General features: G+C 33.2%; 2 protein-coding genes across 2 annotated transcripts; one reads left to right on the forward strand and one right to left on the reverse strand.

Annotated features, from left to right (window-relative positions):
• Positions 1–363: 363 nt before the first annotated feature.
• LOC130823575 (uncharacterized) lies at positions 364–7,319 on the forward strand. Its single transcript, XM_057688226.1, has 12 exons — positions 364–743; positions 833–917; positions 2,373–2,503; positions 2,577–2,679; positions 2,780–2,794; positions 3,885–4,027; positions 4,118–4,319; positions 4,797–4,871; positions 5,323–5,436; positions 5,776–5,820; positions 6,591–6,689; positions 6,943–7,319. Exons 1-12 carry the CDS (start codon positions 415–417, stop codon positions 6,961–6,963), a joined length of 1,362 nt encoding a protein of 453 aa, XP_057544209.1. The 5' UTR covers positions 364–414; the 3' UTR covers positions 6,964–7,319.
• Positions 7,320–7,941: 622 nt separating this feature from the next.
• Positions 7,942–17,845, reverse strand: LOC130823576 (splicing factor U2af large subunit B-like). Its single transcript, XM_057688229.1, has 18 exons — positions 17,664–17,845; positions 17,059–17,246; positions 16,797–16,862; positions 15,079–15,155; positions 14,425–14,495; positions 14,297–14,341; positions 14,131–14,190; positions 13,179–13,239; positions 12,593–12,705; positions 11,714–11,829; positions 10,926–11,024; positions 10,765–10,840; positions 10,462–10,550; positions 9,718–9,784; positions 9,532–9,630; positions 9,360–9,441; positions 8,626–8,693; positions 7,942–8,221 (listed from the first exon to the last, which is right to left on the reverse strand). The coding sequence occupies exons 1-18, from the start codon at positions 17,727–17,729 to the stop codon at positions 8,084–8,086; spliced, it is 1,581 nt and encodes a 526-aa protein (XP_057544212.1). The 5' UTR covers positions 17,730–17,845; the 3' UTR covers positions 7,942–8,083.
• Positions 17,846–19,752: the final 1,907 nt, after the last annotated feature.

Here is a 19,752-nt window from a genome sequence, read left to right on the forward strand (position 1 = left end):
GAATAGGAATGAGTATTATTTTGTAAAAATTATAATCATTTACCTTCCTACTCCATATTGCTTAATTATTTAAAAAGTTGATCCAGCAATTTTTTATTGACTTATTTGATTGATCCACATATTTTTATTAAATAACAATATGCTCTCAATATCTAATTAACAAACATTTCTATAAATAAGAAGGTGTTTCAATCAGCATAAATCCAAGAAAAATAATCAATTGTTTGGGCTAGTAATACTTATATTCTCTCTAAACTAATCACATCGCCTCACTAAAAGTCATAATCAAATAAAGTCCATCAATGATTAATTTTTGCTGTTTATTTCATCGAATCGTATTTACATTTATATAGTCTCACTAAAAAAACTAATCCTATTAATATACCATAGCAAGAAAATGTCTATTTTATTTATATGGTCTCACTAAAAAACACTATCACCACATTCACATCAAACTCCGCCAAAATGACGAGCACAACCGGCATGAGCGGCGGTGCAACATCACAAGGAAATCATTCATTGGCGTTTCGAGTTATGCGATTATGCCGTCCATCTCTCCATGTTGAAACGCCTTTTCTCTTCGATCCTTCCGATCTCCTTCTCGGCGAAGACGATCATTCTCTATCTCTTCTTCCTTCTGATTCTCTCTCTTCCGATCTCTCTTTTCGCTCTCGTTATCTTCTCTCTGATCCTTCGCACGCTTCTGGACTCTCCGGTCTCCTCGTTCTACCTCAATCCTTCGGGTTTGATTTTGTTTTTTCTTAATTTGATGTAATTTTGTCGTAATTGTGAATTTTGATTGTGGATTATTAATGTGTTTTGGTTTTGATAGGGCGATTTATTTGGGAGAGACGTTTTGTAGCTATATTAGTATTAATAATAGTTCTGCATTCGAAGTTCGTGATGTTGTTATTAAGGTTAGTTTTTTTTTTTCTTTTTTTTTTGTGCTCTTTTTGAGTAATTTTAGTTTTGATGTGTTCAGTTGTGGAAATTTCTTGGTTGATAATAGTAGTTGCTTTGCGGTTGATTATGTGATCGAGTTTGGCGCTTTGTTGTTAATTTTTTTTTCTTTTTCGATTAAGTTCTGTAGCCACATTAGTATTGATAATATTCTGCATTTGAAAATCGTAATGTTTTTATCAAGGTTAGATTATTGCACTTTTTCGCTAATTTTAATTTTGATGTGTTTATTTTGTGGAAATTTTTTTGTTGATAGTGGTAGTCGCTTTGAGGTTGGTTAACTGATGGAGTTAGGCGCTTTGTTGTTCCTTTGTTAAATCGATAGCTTTTTGTTGCTATATCAGTATTAATAATATTTGTTGATGATGTTTTGCTATTAAGGTTAGTTTTTTGCCTTTTTGTGTAACTTTAAATTTGATGTGTTGACTTGTGGATGGAAATTTCTTTGTTATTAATGATAATTGCTTTGATGTTAGTTAGCTCATCAGTTTAACGCTATGCTGTTTAATTGTTTTTGATATCGATTTGCAGATTTGCAAATCGATGACTGTTAATTTGACGTTTGGTCGAATAATTAATGTGCGATGTAGACTTGATAATGATGAATGATGATTTCATTTTGTATTGATTTGCATGTTTTCTCTGTAAGTTGGCCGTATAACCAATCTCTTAAGTCCTTAGGGCTACATCCAACTAAATGTGATTTACCTCGAATCAACAAACTGACTAGTCGGAGTGGAGAGACCTAGACCTTTTAAGCTCAGCCTTAACATGATCAAATCATATCTTAGGGAACAATCTGACTGAATCGAGTAAGGAGTAGAAAACTTATATCATAGACCATAGCTGCGCCATTAGACAAAGGAACAAAGCATGAAGCTCCCTTGCTTTTTACTGCACAAGATAGATTAGTCTTAGACCCACTAAAGGACTATGACAAATGGAAAGAAACAGACCTAAATCAATTTTGTATTGTGCACTATAAAGAACAGTAGCACTATATAAATAGATTAAACACTCTCCTACTCTAGGCAAGTAGTACCAATAGGGACTATAGCTTCAGCCTGTTGATTTTTTATTAAGAGTGGATGTTGAAATTTATCTTTAAACAATACCAGGTTGTAGCGTTTGTTGCCATTTCTAAGTTAGCTACAAAAAAACTAGTGGCTCATATAAATCGGATGTTTAGGTGTATGCTGTGCTAGCCCTTACTAGAATACTAGTACACATCTTTCTATTACTTTGGTTGTTGGAGTTTATGTAACTGTATTAATCTTGAATTGTACAATGGTAAAAGCAAAGTTTGAACTCTCTGTCTCAAAGGCTTAAGCCCAGCTATATATATGTATTTGTGTAATCATGTTGTCAGTTTAGCGCTCAAGAGTGTCTCTGATCTCATTTATTGGCTACAGGCAGAAATTCAAACAGAGCGGCAAAGGGTACTTCTATTGGATACATCTAAATCACCAGTTGAAAGCATACGTGCTGGAGGACGTTATGATTTCATTGTGGAACATGATGTGAAGGAAGTGGGTGCACACACGTAAGTTGTGTTACTATGGTGCCTATTTATCTTTCTCTGTTCTTTTTGTTAATGGATTTCCCATCATCTTTAGGTTGGTATGCTCTGCTTTGTACAATGATGCTGATGCTGATCGAAAATATCTGCCTCAGTTTTTCAAGTTTATTGTTGCAAATCCGCTTTCAGTTAGGACTAAGGTATCCGCTTTTCATCTGCCTCATCCAGGCCTGCAAAACTTCTTTATGTATTTTCAAGTCTGTGACCTTAGCTCTTATGTACATGTTTTTTGTGGTGCAGGTTCGTAATGTCAAGGTACGTACTTTGATCTTCGTGATCATTTTTGGGGATAGTAAGTCCAGAATTTCTTTTTAATATATGAATATTCTCTGTTTATTTCTTATGGTGATTGCTAGATTTTGAACTTTCAGTTTGGTCACTATCTTTTGTTGTACCAGAGGATTAGCTAGAAAATGTACAAGTTTCGGTTAAATGTTTCCTATTTTGCTTCCGTCCTTTCCCCTTTGGAAAGTTTTCAGTGTGAGGAACTTGGAAGATTGTTTCTTTGTCTGGAACAGCTTTGGGGATGGACATGATTCATAAGGACTAGTGTTTTGCATTTATTTTTGGTTAATAGTTATATTTGCAAATGGTAAGAGGAGGGCTTAGTTTTTAGGTCCTATAGTTGCTGTTTTGTGATGCTTTAATGGTGGTTTTATCTTGCATATGATTATAACTATTGCGGAATGTCTGGTTGCCATTTGGACAGTTTTATGCATGGTCTTGTAATCGGTGTTGAAAGTTAGTTTGATGTATGAGTTTCTTCAGAATATAGATTTTTGTTTACTTGTGTCATTGTATGATAAGGTCGTGGGGCTTCTAAGATTCACTTGATTATGGAGGTTTAATGGTATAAGGTTTCTTGATTCATTGTGACACACACACACATATATATATATAATGGATGAACTAGTTTTTAACTTGTTTTTTTCACACTATTTCCTGATAATTTGCTTTTCAATTTATTGTTTTCTTCTAGAAAACACTGTACATCCTTGAGTCAATTGAAGGTTGATGTTGTGTCATAGTATAGCAGTAGTTTTGCCATTTTGGAATTTCTTAGTGCTGGTTTTCCAATGTGGCGAATCAATAACAAAAATATCCTTCTCTTAGATTTTGCTAATATGCAATCTACTTCCAAGGTTAGCAAAACATCATACAATATTGTTATAAAACTTTTATAGTGATTGCTACATTTTATTGGAAAATATATAATTTTGATAACAATAATATATAATTTCTTATTTCTTATAAAATTTATATTTATTTGTAATTACATATTAACAAACTCCGTGCATAGCACAAGTTTTTAACTAGTTTTCTATAATGAATAATTGTACCCCAGGATCTCACTTTTTTGGAGGCGTGTATTGAAAATCACACCAAGGCAAACCTTTATATGGACCAAGTAGAGTTTCAGCCAGCGCAGAATTGGGGTGCGACAATGCTTACAGCTGATATGAGTCTTTTTGAGAAGAATTTGGCTGGGTAGGTCTCTAGGCTGAGAAGCCCTGTTTATCATTATACGGTTTACTGTCCACTGAAGTTTTTCAGTTGCTGACTTCGAACAGTTTACAGTGACAGAGAAATCTTTAAGCCGCCAGTTTTGATCAAATCTGGAGGTGGAATTCACAACTTCCTATATCAGTTAAAGTTGTCTTCACAGGAATCTACACAAACGAGAACTGAGGGGAGCAATATTCTCGGTAAACTTCAAATAACATGGCGTACGAACTTAGGGGAGCCCGGACGTTTGCAGACTCAGAACATCCTTGGAAGTGTAAGTGCTCAAGTTATTTCATAACAATATTATATAGAAGTATATATTATTTACTTGCAACTCTGTTTTATACTACTATAATTTTCTTTATTTCCTTGTATGTTATGTGTTAGGATTTGGGAGGTGGTTGTAGGAGAGAAGTAGCTTTCTAGGACTATCTTCTGAATCTAGAGTAGTCCACAAAGTTTTGTCCATGTGTGCAGGACATGCATTTGTGCCACTAGAATGTGCTTATTTACTCTGTAGTTTTGATGAGTAAATGAAATAGAGCTCTAAGGGTTTATCGGTTGTATCACCTTTTTCGTTTGTTCAGTTCATCGCACTCATAAACACCGCTGAGGGATTACTATATCCCTGCATTGTGTGCTTCCCCAATAAATTATTGTTTATCACTTGCTTGTCTATTCTGTTGCTAAACTTCTTGTGAATACATATCTCTTTTCCTTATACTTGTATCTGATTTTACTTTTTGAACAGCCTGTTCCTCGTAAAGAGATTGATTTGCAGGTGGTGGAAATTCCACAAGCTATTACTTTGCACAAACCCTTTAAGGTGACTATTCTTTTCACTTCTGTGTGTATGTTATAGAGGTTGTAGTTTCCATTTACCCTTTTTGGTAAAATAAAATTCATCTCTAGTTTATATTCTGAAAGCAGAAGTGTTGATTTTCAGTTTTTTTTTTTTTTTTTTTTTTGTTGTTGCATGTGCATGAGAGATCCAAACCATGCCCACATTAAGATATATAGGATAAAAGAATAGATTTCTCCGCCCATCCTGTTTAGTCATCTATCCATTTCAGATACATATTCCATTTTGCATTGTGCTAGGCGTTGGTGATGATGTTTATTATTCTAAAATGGAATTACTCTTTCATCATACGTTGTACAATATGCTTTCTGGAAACGGAGAACTAAAAGATATCTTGAACGGTTAAGAACAGAGGGGTATGATGGAAAGGACATGGGTAAACATTTCTGTTTGCTGATGTAGATTCTGTTTTCAGGTAAACTTGAATCTCAGAAACCAGACAGAAAGAGCACTGGGGCCTTTTGAGATTTGGTTTTCAGGTGATGCCAATGGTGAAAGAGCGTTCATGGTTAATGGCCTTCAAACTATGGTAAGACTGCTTTGGCTTGGAGCAATAATAAGTAACATGTGGTTAAATATAGATCATGTTATTTATTGACCTTTCTATATGGGATTTTCATGGACTATAATCACAAATAACACCTGCACTTTAGTCATCTATAGATTTTCAAGATTATCCACATGTTATAGCAACAATCACCTTTGACCTACATATGCTGTCTTAAAAGATTATTCACGTGACGGGGCTTGCTACAAATTTTTCTAGGGTAGGATATTTGTGTGGTCCAGCTTCTAGGTTGTGCTTTATGTTTCTGAAAAAGATTATTAAGTGAAGTATAACTTGGATCATTTTGATGCATTTGTACAGGTTTTGCCAGAAGTTCGGGCTTCTAGTGCTACTGAATTCAACATGGTAAACACCTTCCAATGCTATTTCCGTCTTTGAATTTACAAGTTGTTTTCTGAATTTGAAATGTTTGGAAAATAAATGCCTTAGTCTTTTCTATGAAGTATGAGAAATATAATGTTGCTAACTCCGACAATTAAGCATTTGACTACTACATTTGTCTTCATCAGAAGAAATTACTCTTCACGTCTCTAAAAGATTGTTTTTCTTTACATATATGACTGTACAAGTGAATTTCTGCCAAATTTGTACACAACCTTTTTTTTTCTCTGATAAAGCAATTGGATTCGGAAACAACCTTCTTGTTTCTATAAGGATATGGTTGTGTACATCTAACCTGACGAGTGCCAACCCCCAAATCTCTTTGTTAGGAAGAAATATTAGTTAAACTTGGGTCTTGATACATTCCTCGAAGTATTTGCTGAAGCATTTTACTTCGTATGAATTTTTAATTACAATCATTTAACCTTATAGACTAGGGAGAAGGGTTTGCTGAAGTAAATCAACATTTGAGTTCAGGTAATGAATATGCAGCTTGTAAATATTATGAAGGTGCATTGATGTTTTCCAAAGGAAAGGGTACTTGGAGCAATTTTTGACGCGTGTATACAATTTGCTTAATAACCTTTGACCATAAATTATTGAGCATCTTTGTTCAGTGATAGTTAAAATAGTTGCCAACTAAAGGAACTTGATTGTATAAATTTTCAGTAATTAGAGCATAATGCTAGACTTGTTTTTCAGAAAATTTCAATTTACCATGGTTATTGATGCAGATCCTGATTGCAACTAAACTCGGAGTCCAGAAAATCACAGGTATAACGGTTTTTGACTCAATTGAGAAGAAGACATATGAGCCACTACCGGATTTAGAGGTATGTTAAAAGTAATTGTCGATTTCTCTTTACTCGATCAAAAGAATCCTAATTCGAAGTTGAAAATTCATCCTATGCTATGGTACTAACATTTCGACTGTCATATGCTACATAATATCAACGATATGAATTTACTTTGCCAATAATCCAAATTATTGGAGCTTGTGAAAAAAATTTACAATCATATAATCATCTTATTCATGAATCACTATCTCAACTGTAATCTTTCTAACTCTTATGTTTTTATGTCTAGATCTTTGTTGATATGGATTGAACGATGTCACTATTGTGATGGATGAATTTTTACGTTTGAATGGGCTCTTCGGTGACTCAAACAAGATGAAACTATGCTGAAGCAAAACTTGAGAAAATTGCATCGTGCTTTTAAGCAAGGTAGAGTGAAAAGATTTCTCTCAACTTGATTTAATGAGCAATCTGCAAGGTGTTGAGGCGTTGTGAATCAAAACAATTTCACGTTATCTCAGTTTGCCTCGCCAAGATTTTTTAGTGTTGTTTCAAAACCTAATTGTAGTTTACCATAACTTCAATCATTCACTGTTGACCCCACTAAACTCTATTTATAAAGCCAAGTGTTTTGAGTTGTTTGTCAATATACAAATCTTTATCCCACCACTATCTTCCTCTCTACACCATCCTCAACAAGGGCAGGCTAGTGTGTTGCATATTTTTATCCGACTTGTGTATTTTGATGATGCCATTGGGCCTTTTATGTTGAGCATTTTGATTATATATATATATATATATATATATATATATATATATATATATATATATATCAAGTTTGAATATTTCTTTACTTCTCTACTCTTTTCATATTATTCTAAATTTTTTCTCATTTTATAAATGGGCTTATTCATAATGTTTAGATAAAATTATTTCGTTGATTACAAGGTAGGTTGAATAAAGAAAAGAACCAAGTGAAAATCAAACACAGATTCTTATATAGAGAAAATATTATTTACTATTGAGACAACATTCTACTCTCTAGATTATGTTTGACATTGTTAGTGTAAATGAATCTTGTACTTCTTTCATTATTGTGGAAACAATAAATACACATGCATAATCAATTTTTAAAAAAATAAATCAAAGAAATAGATATCATTAAAAAAATTTCTCTTAAAACGGAATCCCTTTGGCAGACAAACGCAGCACATTGTAGGCCAAGCAACATAGATTTAAGAAGTACGACAGGCTGATATCATATAACTATGAGGAGGCTACGTAGAACTGAATATATTCTCAGTCGAAATATATTATCAAATCCTTAAAACTGTAAAAGTGCAAAAGAAATAAGGGTAAACATGAAAAATAATAGCAATGTGCCTATACATCCAATTTTACAAGCTAACAATTTCGCACCTTTCACGGTTTTACCCGTTGTAATCAGCATCATAGAATTTGTCTTCTGGATAGTAATCAGCAGTGACAGTATTTCCCCCGAATTTCCGGCCCCCAAGCATCTTTTTGGCAGCAGAACAGGCAGCTGTATCAACATACTCCAGGAATACCTGCAAAGAAATAGCTCAAATATGGGATTGTAATAATGTATATTAGCACGACGACAATGTAGAAATACCTACTACATTGTAATAATGTATATTAGCACGACAGTGTAGGATTACCTATTTACTCAGGTGACCGCTATGTGAACCATATATTGGGATCACACATAAAACAAATGATAACTTGCAACGCGTTTCTTAGATAAGACATTCAAGAAATCACTAAAAATATAAATGGCCACTAATTATGATAAGAAATAACTTTGTGAAAGAAACAGTATCGCACACTGCCAGATTTTTATATAAATACACTGACATTCTTATATCTGCTTAAAACACATTGGTAACAGAAGGAAAATGGCATGACATTAATTTTATACTTGTATTACAAAAGGATAGAAAGCCTTTACCTTCCCAACACCAGGAACCAGGTTCCCCTCCATATTGGGTCGCGGAATAACAACACTCAACAAGGATCCTAAGCAGAGTATTGAATAAAGTTAGTTTCAAACCATAATGAGATACCGCTCAGGAAAAGTATAATAATAACACAACAAAAACACAACTCAAAATGTCAACAATCCCACAAACATTTTAAAACAATTGACCAACAGGATAAGATTTGTGATCCTTCTTCTATGAAGACCAGTCATAAATAATCTAAATGCAATTCTTTTGACTTCTATCACGCACAAAAGAACCCAGATGCTTGACATAACTAGCTAAAAAGTTTACATACTAAAAATATATCCCTTAGTCAACACTTTCTTCAGCTTCAACAGCACATAGCTCTATAGCACTATCTAGCCAAATCCTAATTATTCGCATGAAACCAAATGTCAGTTAATGTGTTATAGAAACCAATGGCTAGGAGTTTACACAATCAACCAATGAGGACCGTCACTTATGCCGTTGTGGTCACATCTGAGCCTTTAAGGATCTACAAATTACTCGCATTGAGCTAGACAAATAACATAAATTTGCTGACGAGTTACAGAGAAAGAAGGAAAATCAACTTTTGTCAAGACTCTAGGATCCATAACTATTTATACGCTAAAAGAAGAGAATATTCTCAAAGATATAAAAGTGTGCAGTTATATCCCATGGGCAACAAGAAGAGAAGTACAGTACTGTATCAACTTACCAAATTTTCCGCATTCCTCCCTCATATCTTCTAAGATTTCTTCGTATTCATTATCATTTCTCAGTTCATCAACAGTTACCACCTTGACAATGGTATGGAAAATAAAAGTATTAAAGAAAAAGCACAGGCTTACAATAGGAGAAACGGTAACACTTTGAAAAGCAAAAGGTACCTGATTCAAGCAAAGAATTTTAGTAGGGATTTCTGTAGTTTCCATAGTCGGTATCGTAGCTCCAAGAAGATTGAAACCACTAGCATCTAAAGCCATTTTCTGTTGATATACGATGCAAGAAATTACAAAAAACTCACTAACAGAAAACTACAGATTCAAATCTTCAGATATGTAAGACTAGTTCACCTGCATAGCTACATGTTGTTGCGCATGAGCCAAAAGATTTTCATGCTCTAATTTTGCCTGGCCATTGCTGCATAGGTGTGGCATAACAATTATTAAGACATGTATGCATGAAAGAATGTCATTCTAGAACTGAAAAGGTTCTACCAGAACATTCATTGAGCTCTAATACTCCAGAAGATTAGCAATCAACCACAGCCCTCAATAATTACTCTATTCAGAAGGTCCAGCCACAGGCATGCTATACCTCCCAATCTTCCTAGTTTGTTATTTACTTAGTACCATATACAATATATTGAAGAAAAAAGAAATCTAACAAGCTCATATAGACACCTAAAGAAGTGGGAAAAAAAAACTAAATGAAAGTGCTGATAGATGGAAAACAAAGATATGTATTTTTACAGCGAAATTGGACGAACAACTTGATAGATTAGCATAATTTCACTTATGATAATGCTGTTTGTTAAACAACTCAAGCGTCTGTATTTTAAAATTTACTCGGATATATGACCAGTCACAATGATTCAGCTAAGTCTAATTCAGCAAAAAATACACTATTTTCAACTTGGACATGGTCATATACATAATACGTCATATATCTAAGCAGTGTAGTAAGCCATAGTGTCACTGTTGCAAGCATCAAAATTCAACAAACAGGGACTAAGGATTGCAAACAATAAAGATGAAGTTTATTCCTACAGCCAAAATGTCGAACACCCAACGTTCAAAATCACTAAGTCAACACACCTGACGGCAGCTCTTCTAACAGTTAAAGTTTTATCGCCCATTTTCAAGCCATTGAGGGCATCACAGGCAATATCAGTCACTGATGGATCCTGCAAGTTTAAGACACAAAAAGAATAAGAAAACCATTGGGGCAATCACATAAACTCAAGTTTTAAAAAATAGTACTCCAAATTCTATGGCCAATGGCATAAGGACACATAACAAATGAATGGTAGCACCGCAAAGGGAAATTAATGTCCAAAAAATTCAACAGATGAATGAACTTTATACTTCAACTTCGTCATAAAAAGATGATCTACAAACCTGATAAACACAAAAACCATAGCCTTTGGAATTCCCAGTGTCTCTATCCTTCACAAGGTCAAATGCCTTCAATGGTCTATGATAAAACACATAGCAAAAATAGAAATCAGCAAGCAGTTGAAGACCTCAAGTAACAGATACAATCATACAATAATACATACCCAAATGATTGCAGCAGCTCTCGCATCTGCTCTTCATTAAAATAGTAAGGTATTCCACCAACAAAAATACGGTCAGGACCTTCTGTCCCAGAAACAGCACTGAAACACATTTCAAAATCATCAGGCTTAGCAAAGAAAAATTATGCAAAATATAGCCAACTTTCCTAAAGGTCGGTCCAAAAATTAAGAATGCATCAACAAACAAATTATTAAATGTACAGTTAAATCTCCTCACTCGTGAATTCTTTGAATTAGAAATCATATATCCCTAATGATAACAGCACAGGAGGACAACTTACACCAAACTCTCTTTGACTGACGCTATGACAAAATCCCTACTTCTATCCACAATAAAGATTGTTCCCAAAAATCCACTTCACTGAACCCAGCGAATTAAAATGAAACAATACATATTGCCATAATTAAAAATTATAGCATCTTGTTATCTGATTAAAAAAAGTTCACATTATCAATACATGAGCTTCAATAAGCAAAAAAGCAGTTTCATTTACCATAAAGCTATGTTACTTGGACTTGGGTACTAATATTGACCACTGCTACGTGTCCAAGTGTTGGATACGTCTAAATATTTATTTTTAAGCCTCAAATAAAGTGTCTAAGTGTCATAACAATATCCGAGCATCAAGGATTGGACACGGGTACCTGAAGCAAAATGAAGAGTCCAAGCAACATAGCCATAAAGTAACAATTTTGTACAAATTGAATGCATCATCATCGTATATATGTTTGAACATGGTTTGTAAGAAACATCGAAGAATGAAACTCACCCGGGAACAAGGCCGACAGCAGCTAGATTTAAACTGGGATTTGGTAGGCTTGGGCCAAGAGCTGCAGCTAATGCTGGATTATAATCCGTGGGTCTCTTCACCCTCACGGAAACCCCCTAAGATAACCAAAAAGAATACATGAACAGTTGATAAATGAAAGCATGCAGTCAGAACCTCTAATATGCCACCATTGACCAAGTTACCAAACCAACCACAGTATTACAAATCAAAGGAAGCATGCATAGTCGCTAGATAGGCTAATAAGTGACCTCATAAAAATACATTCGACCCTCGATTCCTTATTCTATCGAATAAATGCATTTTTTGTATCGTTGCACTTCTAGTTCAACAAAATGGGAACTTATGCAAAACATAAAAGCATCAATGCAACATATAAGCCAATTTTCATATTAAGCATATTTACAAAGCTAGATAAAATGAAAAATGTTACAATGAAAAAACAGTTTTACAAGTCAAGCAAATCCAAATTACGCTGTTAAATGAAATATTACAGCTGAACAAAAAGAGATGAAGGCAATAGCCAATATCCATTGCCTGCATTGCAAACCTGCAAGGTATAATAGTCAGCAAACTGAAAGAGATAGGAAAAGCTTCCCAAGATGAATGCACTAATAACAATAACTGGTAGCCATAAAATATGCATTCTCCAAATCATGGACTCAAAACCTATTTAACACTTCTTATGAATCAAGTGTCAACACTCAAAAGCCACACTTGGCAATAAGATATGGTGTCCCCAAAATGATCTGGCTTTTATCATTTGAATGTGACATACATATTGTGATTTACGTGGCTTTCAAGAAGGGAGAAATTCAGGAAGAAACATAGGGGAAGAAATAGAGCCAGAAAAGGACTTGCCTCGAAAGAAATTCCATCCAAGGCCATTGCATTAGATGCTTCTTCAACAGACCTCATTTCTACAAAAGCAAATTTTTTTTCATGATTGATGTACACATTGACAACTGCATCTCCTGTAATTACATAAAAACATTTGTTCAAATTAGAATCATATAGAAGTTTCTACATATCAAACACTGACAAGACTTATATCCATAGAAAAAATCAATTGCGGACGACATAATGATTGCAGTACGTGGCACCTAGTGTGTTAAAACTCGCTTCACAGATATCCCAATATCAATTATGAACTAGTATAAACATAGTAATTCAAGTTTTTTGGAACATATAATCAAATTAAAGCTTCTGATAGCCTTTTAGAACCTAGTACATATTTTTAAAAAATATGATGATTAATATGTTAGAATAAAGCTTATTATGATTGTTACTCCATGATTTTACAAATCTTATTATGTAATAGGGTTTTGCGGAACGGTAAGCTCAAAATCCATTATAAAGCGGATGTTATTGAATGGAAGGTTTTTATTCCATGCTTCTACCTCAAAGAGATTATAAAAAATAGGGTGGCTAAATCAATTTGACTTACCAGGACCAGCAGCATTTCCACCAACTGTTGTCATAATTTGGCTGAAGAATGTAGCAATTGTCTGCAAAGTCGAAGACAATTTCTTTACCACAAGTAAAAAAAATAACTTGGCTGCATTTCAGTAGCTCATTCTGAATATAGTTTGGAACAGGATCACTTCCACTAATTGCATTAATAAACTACAAAAGAAAATGACTGAACAGCTTGATAACATAGCATAACATATGGCTAAGTGCATAAAAATTACCAATTTGAAAAGAAAAAGATGGCTTGATTTACATCGTTAAGTAAAAAGGCTATTTTAGAATTAAAGCATGCCCATTATGCCAACTCGACTGAGAACACAGTAAGATACCATCCAACTTGTCAATAACATATTTCTGAAACATAAATAGTACAAATAAATAGAAGAATAGCATACAGACATCAGATACATTAGTGCATTCTTTTATATCATTATCCCACAATAGAAGTATTATTATGTAAGAAAACAATATTATCATATACTGTTCATGACATGGATATTTCAAGAGAGAAAATATTGCAAAGCATAAACATAAACTTGAAGATACCTTATAAAAATATATCAATACCGAGAATCAATTTAAGTGTAGACTGTGGTTACTAAGACAAGAAAAGCATAGAAGTATTATTCCACCCATACATGTCTTTCACACTCAAGTTTTGCATAAAGATTATGAATTATGTAAAATGTATAGTAAATATGGAATGGAGAGATTAATGTTAAGTGATAAGCTTCTTAAGTCTCAACCCAAATAAAAATGTGAAACCCTGTTGGTGACTACCTTAATGTCAAAGAGTGAAAAGAGGCATAGACTGTAAATGTGCTAATAATTTTTCAAAAGGAGACATTGAGAAGTGAACAGGACTTGTTAGTTGTTACTCTTCATAAATGTAAAACCACCAAGAAATAAAACACAAAGAAATCAACCTGCTCATTGGCCGAAGGAGGAAGCCCACCAACATAGACTCGGCGAGCATGCCTAGTAGCCTACAATGTAGGAAATGATTAGGAAAGTGGGAACATACAAAACCTAAATTAAGAATTGTGAATTGTGATTAAAGAGATAAGTGAGTATATAAAGTATCCAATTTACCTGTTGAGTCATAAATTGTGCTGGCATCAAAGAGAGATGTCCCAACTAATTAAACATGAACACAAATTACATTTTCTCAATAAAGGGGCAAATATAGAAGAAAGGATCAAAAACAGATCCATACACACCTGACTTGGCCCTCCAGTAAACATACTATGTGCATGTCCTGTCACTGGCTGCGGCACCCCTGGTAATTGATCTACAAAATCAAGTATAAGGGAATTCATACTCATTTACTGTGTTCCCACTGTGTCAAAACTCAGAAATAAGTACAATATACTCTTTATACTAAATGAAATATCTACTATATAATCCCAACATTTAGTGCATCAAGAATAATAACCTATTTCATACCTAAGCACAAGATCATTCGCACTATAAATAAGAGATAAATTCCATCATGGAAGAAGCTGATGATTTTTTGTAAGCTACCAAGGGACAACAGTTGTCGGTCGACAGCGGGCAGGATCTCGCTAAGCCTTGCTAGAAATCGTTCCCGTTGATTACAATAGCTACTGTGCCCGTGCCCATGAGTAGCACAGTTGGACAAAAATCAACAGTCTTCTAACCCACACGATAAGCATAACACACAAACTAGGAACCACACACACAGCCAACAACACAACAACAATTCTCAGATTCTATGGGTAATGATACATATATATATATATATATAGAAGTAACATAAATAAAACTTTGATGGTAACTTCTCAAACTAATGATCCCAACTAATAACTTCAAAAAAGCTTTAAAAAAGCTACCATAGACAGATTGAAACAAACCTTGTAAACTTTGAGCTGAAACACTCGAAACTGAGCTGCCTGTAGGTGGCGCCATATCAAAGCCACTAGTTCGCTTGCTACACAAAGGTACATATATATTAATAATTAACCAAACAATCATAGCACAAAAACATTAAGGCTACAAAAAGGATAAGAAAACATCCTAGGGAAAAGGAAGGCAACTCCCATCGGCCTAGCCATAACCAATCATTCCCTCTATCATATTCTTAGGAAACAAAATCAAACTTGAAACCTCAAAGATGCATAGCTTTGCAAATACAGACCACTAAAATTGCAAAAATCACTATTTATCTTTATTTCAATAAAAGAAATAATCCCTCGTTCCTTAAAGAAGTTCCCACATTCCATTTTGTGGTGTTCCATTTATTGTTCCCACGAAGAATCTTTCCATTTATATCACAAATTTTGGACAAAAATAACCTTGTTCATCCTCATTTTAATATTTTAATAATGCTTATGATCCCCATATATCTTCCACTAACTTCATTTTAACATCATTAAATCCTTATGGTCACATATGTTTCCCACTAACTTTATAAAAACATTTTTTATTAGTTGTGGTCCCCATATTTTTTCCACTAACTTTCTTTAATATTTTTTTGATATTTATGGTCCTCGCTTTTCCTCTATTAAATTTATTATTCAATAAAATAATATCTCTACTATCTAAAAGATTCTATTTTTCTTAATACCCGTGAACATTCCTTATGAGAACTAAACGGTCGAAGTACAAACTAAACATCAAGAACCAAACACTAAAAACAACCTTGAAGCTACAACAAAGCACCTTCTTACTCGCACTTAATCCAATTCACTCAAATATTAATATTACTTACTTCCTCTACCATATTACTTCATAAAAGCTTAATGAAATTCTCACTACATCAAACATTCATATGAATTGCCATAGCATAGCATAATTAAGGTTATCAAACCCACAACCGATAAGCTTCATAAGTAGTACACAATCGATGACACAATAAATGCACCAGTTAGCACTAAGCACCTATCTCCACTTTGACATATAAATAATTTCAGCTTCATAACACATATCCTTACTCTTATAAGATAGTAAAGGTTTTTTAAAATAAAACAAACCAATATTTCTCATGTTATAAAGATGTAAAAACACACATTTTGGGCCTTATCAAGGGATATTTATGGTTTTAATCGACATTTAGGTGTTATATTAATCACATCACACTCATTACTACATTATCGTTCCGTAACAACAATCGCGACCGTAACCGCATTTTTACGCTATACTTCGGAGGGACATCAAAGAATCAATTAATCTCTAAAATCTCAAATTGAAGCCCTACTTAAAACATAGTGTAAAAAAGCCATAATCGCGATCGCGGTGACAGAACGATGATGTGATTATTGTAATGCTAATATCAATCAAAATTCAAAACCATGAAATATCCCTTGATACGCGATTTCTAAACTTTTACAACGCGAAAATTATCAGTTCATCTTCATTTTTTTGAAAACGTTGGCAATGCGGCCTTTATTCACTATGGCTTAAAGTGCTAATATCGCAACTAGGCTTCTTTTTGAATTAAATAGTAAAGTAATGCAAAGCAACATTCACAATCACAATGATATCCTCAATCCTAGTAGTTGTAGATGAAGAACAAAAGCAAACCAGTCTAAACAATCACACTATCAAAAGCTTCATAATAAAGATTGCATACCTCCTCGAACGAGATGGTGAGGGAGAACGTGATCTACCTCTATGTCTTCTATCCCTATCATGAGACCTAAATGTAAAGGCAAATATCAAACATTGTATAGGTTATAACAAGAAACTTTGCACCGAGAAAACTAAATAGGCATCCAAACTACTGAATATCATAAAAATAAGGAGTAATCTCTTTTTTGTTGGTCACTTTTCAAAACAATCAACAAGAAATAAAAATGTGAAATTTAGCACAAAAAAGCTAAAAATTCGACAACCTTCCATAATCGCGCCCACCATAATCTCTTCGTCGTTCATCTCTGCTGTTTCTATCTCTATCATCTCTGTTGCTTCTATCTCTGTCATTCCTATGGTGACCATCACGGTCATCTCCCCTATCCCTTTCTCGGTGATAATCACGTTCTCTAGTCCTCGGCATTTCACGGTCTAGCTCTCGTGACTTATACTGAGGTATAAAAGCTCTGTCATTACGTAATCAGCAATTCTACAATTTACATTATCTACAACAACTATGTCAAAGCCTTGATCCCAACAATTTACACTATGTACATGATGCCAGTATAGTTCATCAAAATTCAATATCAACTCTTTATCAAATACAATTACAATTAGCATAATTTCACACTTCACAACTTCCATTATTAAATCAAACACCAGACAAACAAATCACACAATTCACTGAAACATCGAAGTTTTTTCCTGGATCATTCATCAATCACCTCAAATAATTAAATGCGACTTCAAAACTGAAATTAAATCATGCTTGATTTACGATGCAAAAAATTAATATTCAAATGGAATCATGCTCTATACATAAATAAGGAAAAGCGTTTTTTTTTTTTAAATGAGAAAGGAGAATCACCGTCGAACGAGAGCTTCGATCGTCAGAACCTCGTCGAGGTGAGGATTTCGCATGATCGCTACTCATATCTTCTCTAAAATCAATTATTCGGAACTTTGCAGTAAACCCTAGCCCTAAACCTAGAGTTGTGTTTGCGTCTTGATTCTTAGATTTGCTTCGAACTTCCAACTTGTATCTTGTGATGATTTTAGAACTAAACTAACGACCCGTTTGATAGGTGGTAATAAATTATAGTAATGGAAGGAAAAATCAGTGTAATTTTGGTTGAAAAATATCTTGACTACTTTGATGGTCATGCTTGTCCAATTTCAATCATCTCATTTTCTTCACAAAATTCATTCCAATGCATTACTATTGAGAGTGGTGATATTAGATGGTAATTGGAAATTTCTAAATAAAAATTTTTTTTTTTCAAAGTTTCATTATCATAGGTATGATATGGAATTTTGATGAAATTTTATACTATAAATCATTTTCATTACCGCCATTTAATACCATTAACTAAATGGGTTGTTATCCATGGAAATTATAATAACATTATTACTACTAATGAATTAGCATAAATAATATTTATATGTTAAGGCTAATGTAATTATCTAATTGTAAACTTTTATAATTTTAACTTTTTTAAATAATACTTGAATAGTCAAATGTAACAAGTATCATAGAATAGAAAAAGTATATATAATTAGTATGATTTCTAAAAAAAATTGGACAGTAACAAAATCTCACATGATAAAAAATTCAAAATTTCTAATTATTGAGCGAACTTGTGATTCGTTGGAGTGGTTTTAAGGGATAGTATGAAAAGTTAACGTCTTTCAATTTAATTGATGTGATGTTAACTAATGAGAGATGAATTGTGTAAATGATATTAAATGACACTCGATTTGTTGTTTTCAAACGTTTTTCAATTTATTTTTTTCACAAATTCCAATGCAAACTTTAAAATTAAATAATGTATTTTTCTTATGGATCAATGAGTATTCGAAGTCAAAGTTTAACACTAAAATTCGTAAATTATATTTGACAAGAACATATGAAATTTTGACACTAAAATTTGTAAATATAAGAACATATGAAAACGGAGGATGAAATTTATTAAATAATTAAGATTTCAAATATTCATAACAAAATTAAAAATTTAATATAATGAAAATATGCATTCCAACGAATTAAACAAATTTAATAATTAAGATTGATTGATAGTGATTATTATTCAATTATAGTCATTAAAAACAGTGAAAATATTATTTAATTTAAATTTGGCTAAAAATATGCCAAATTTGAAATACATAAGAGAAAAAAATTAACAAAATAAACTAAGTTTTAAACTTATTTCAAAAGTGAGCGTGAAATTTCCAAACCTGAGTTTTGGGGTTGTTCGCAGTTACTAACTGTAAACAAGTCAAAACAGACAAAATAGTTGTTCGCACTTACTAATTGCGAACAGCTATTTGACCTGTTTTGACCAGTTCGCAGTTAGTAACTGCGAATAGCATGCTGCATAAAAACAGGTAAAAATAGTTACTAAATGTGAACAACTTTTTGCCTTTTTTGACCTATTCGCAGTTACTAACTGCGAACAGCCCCAAACCTCAGGTTTAGGAATTTCACGCTTATTTTTGAATAAGTTTAAAATTTAGTTTAATTTTTAAAATTTTTTTATTTTTTCTCTTATGTATTTCAAATTTTCACGCTTCACGGCATTCTTGTTAGGGTCGGCCTTAAGCAAAGGCAAGAAGAGCTTGCGCTCAGGGCCCACGAGAAAAGTAGATAATTTTTTTTTCGTATACATCAAACTTGAGACCTTATGTAATTAAATTATGCATTTAACCACCAAGTCAAAATGTTATTAATAATAACTATTACCTTATTTACTAATTATTGAATTAGAAATGCATGATTATCACACAAAAAGCGGATAATATCGAGCTCTATTATTAATGTGCAACAATTTTTTATATTATAAATTTATTATTATAAATATATATTTTATAATTAAAGCCCATGATTAATTTTTTGCCCCGGGCCCCTAAAATCTTAGGGTCGGCCCTTATCCTTGTAATCTTGATTAATTAACATTTAA

The sequence above is a fragment of the Amaranthus tricolor genome, chromosome 9 (genome assembly GCF_026212465.1).
Source record: "Amaranthus tricolor cultivar Red isolate AtriRed21 chromosome 9, ASM2621246v1, whole genome shotgun sequence".
NCBI lineage: Eukaryota > Viridiplantae > Streptophyta > Magnoliopsida > Caryophyllales > Amaranthaceae > Amaranthus > Amaranthus tricolor.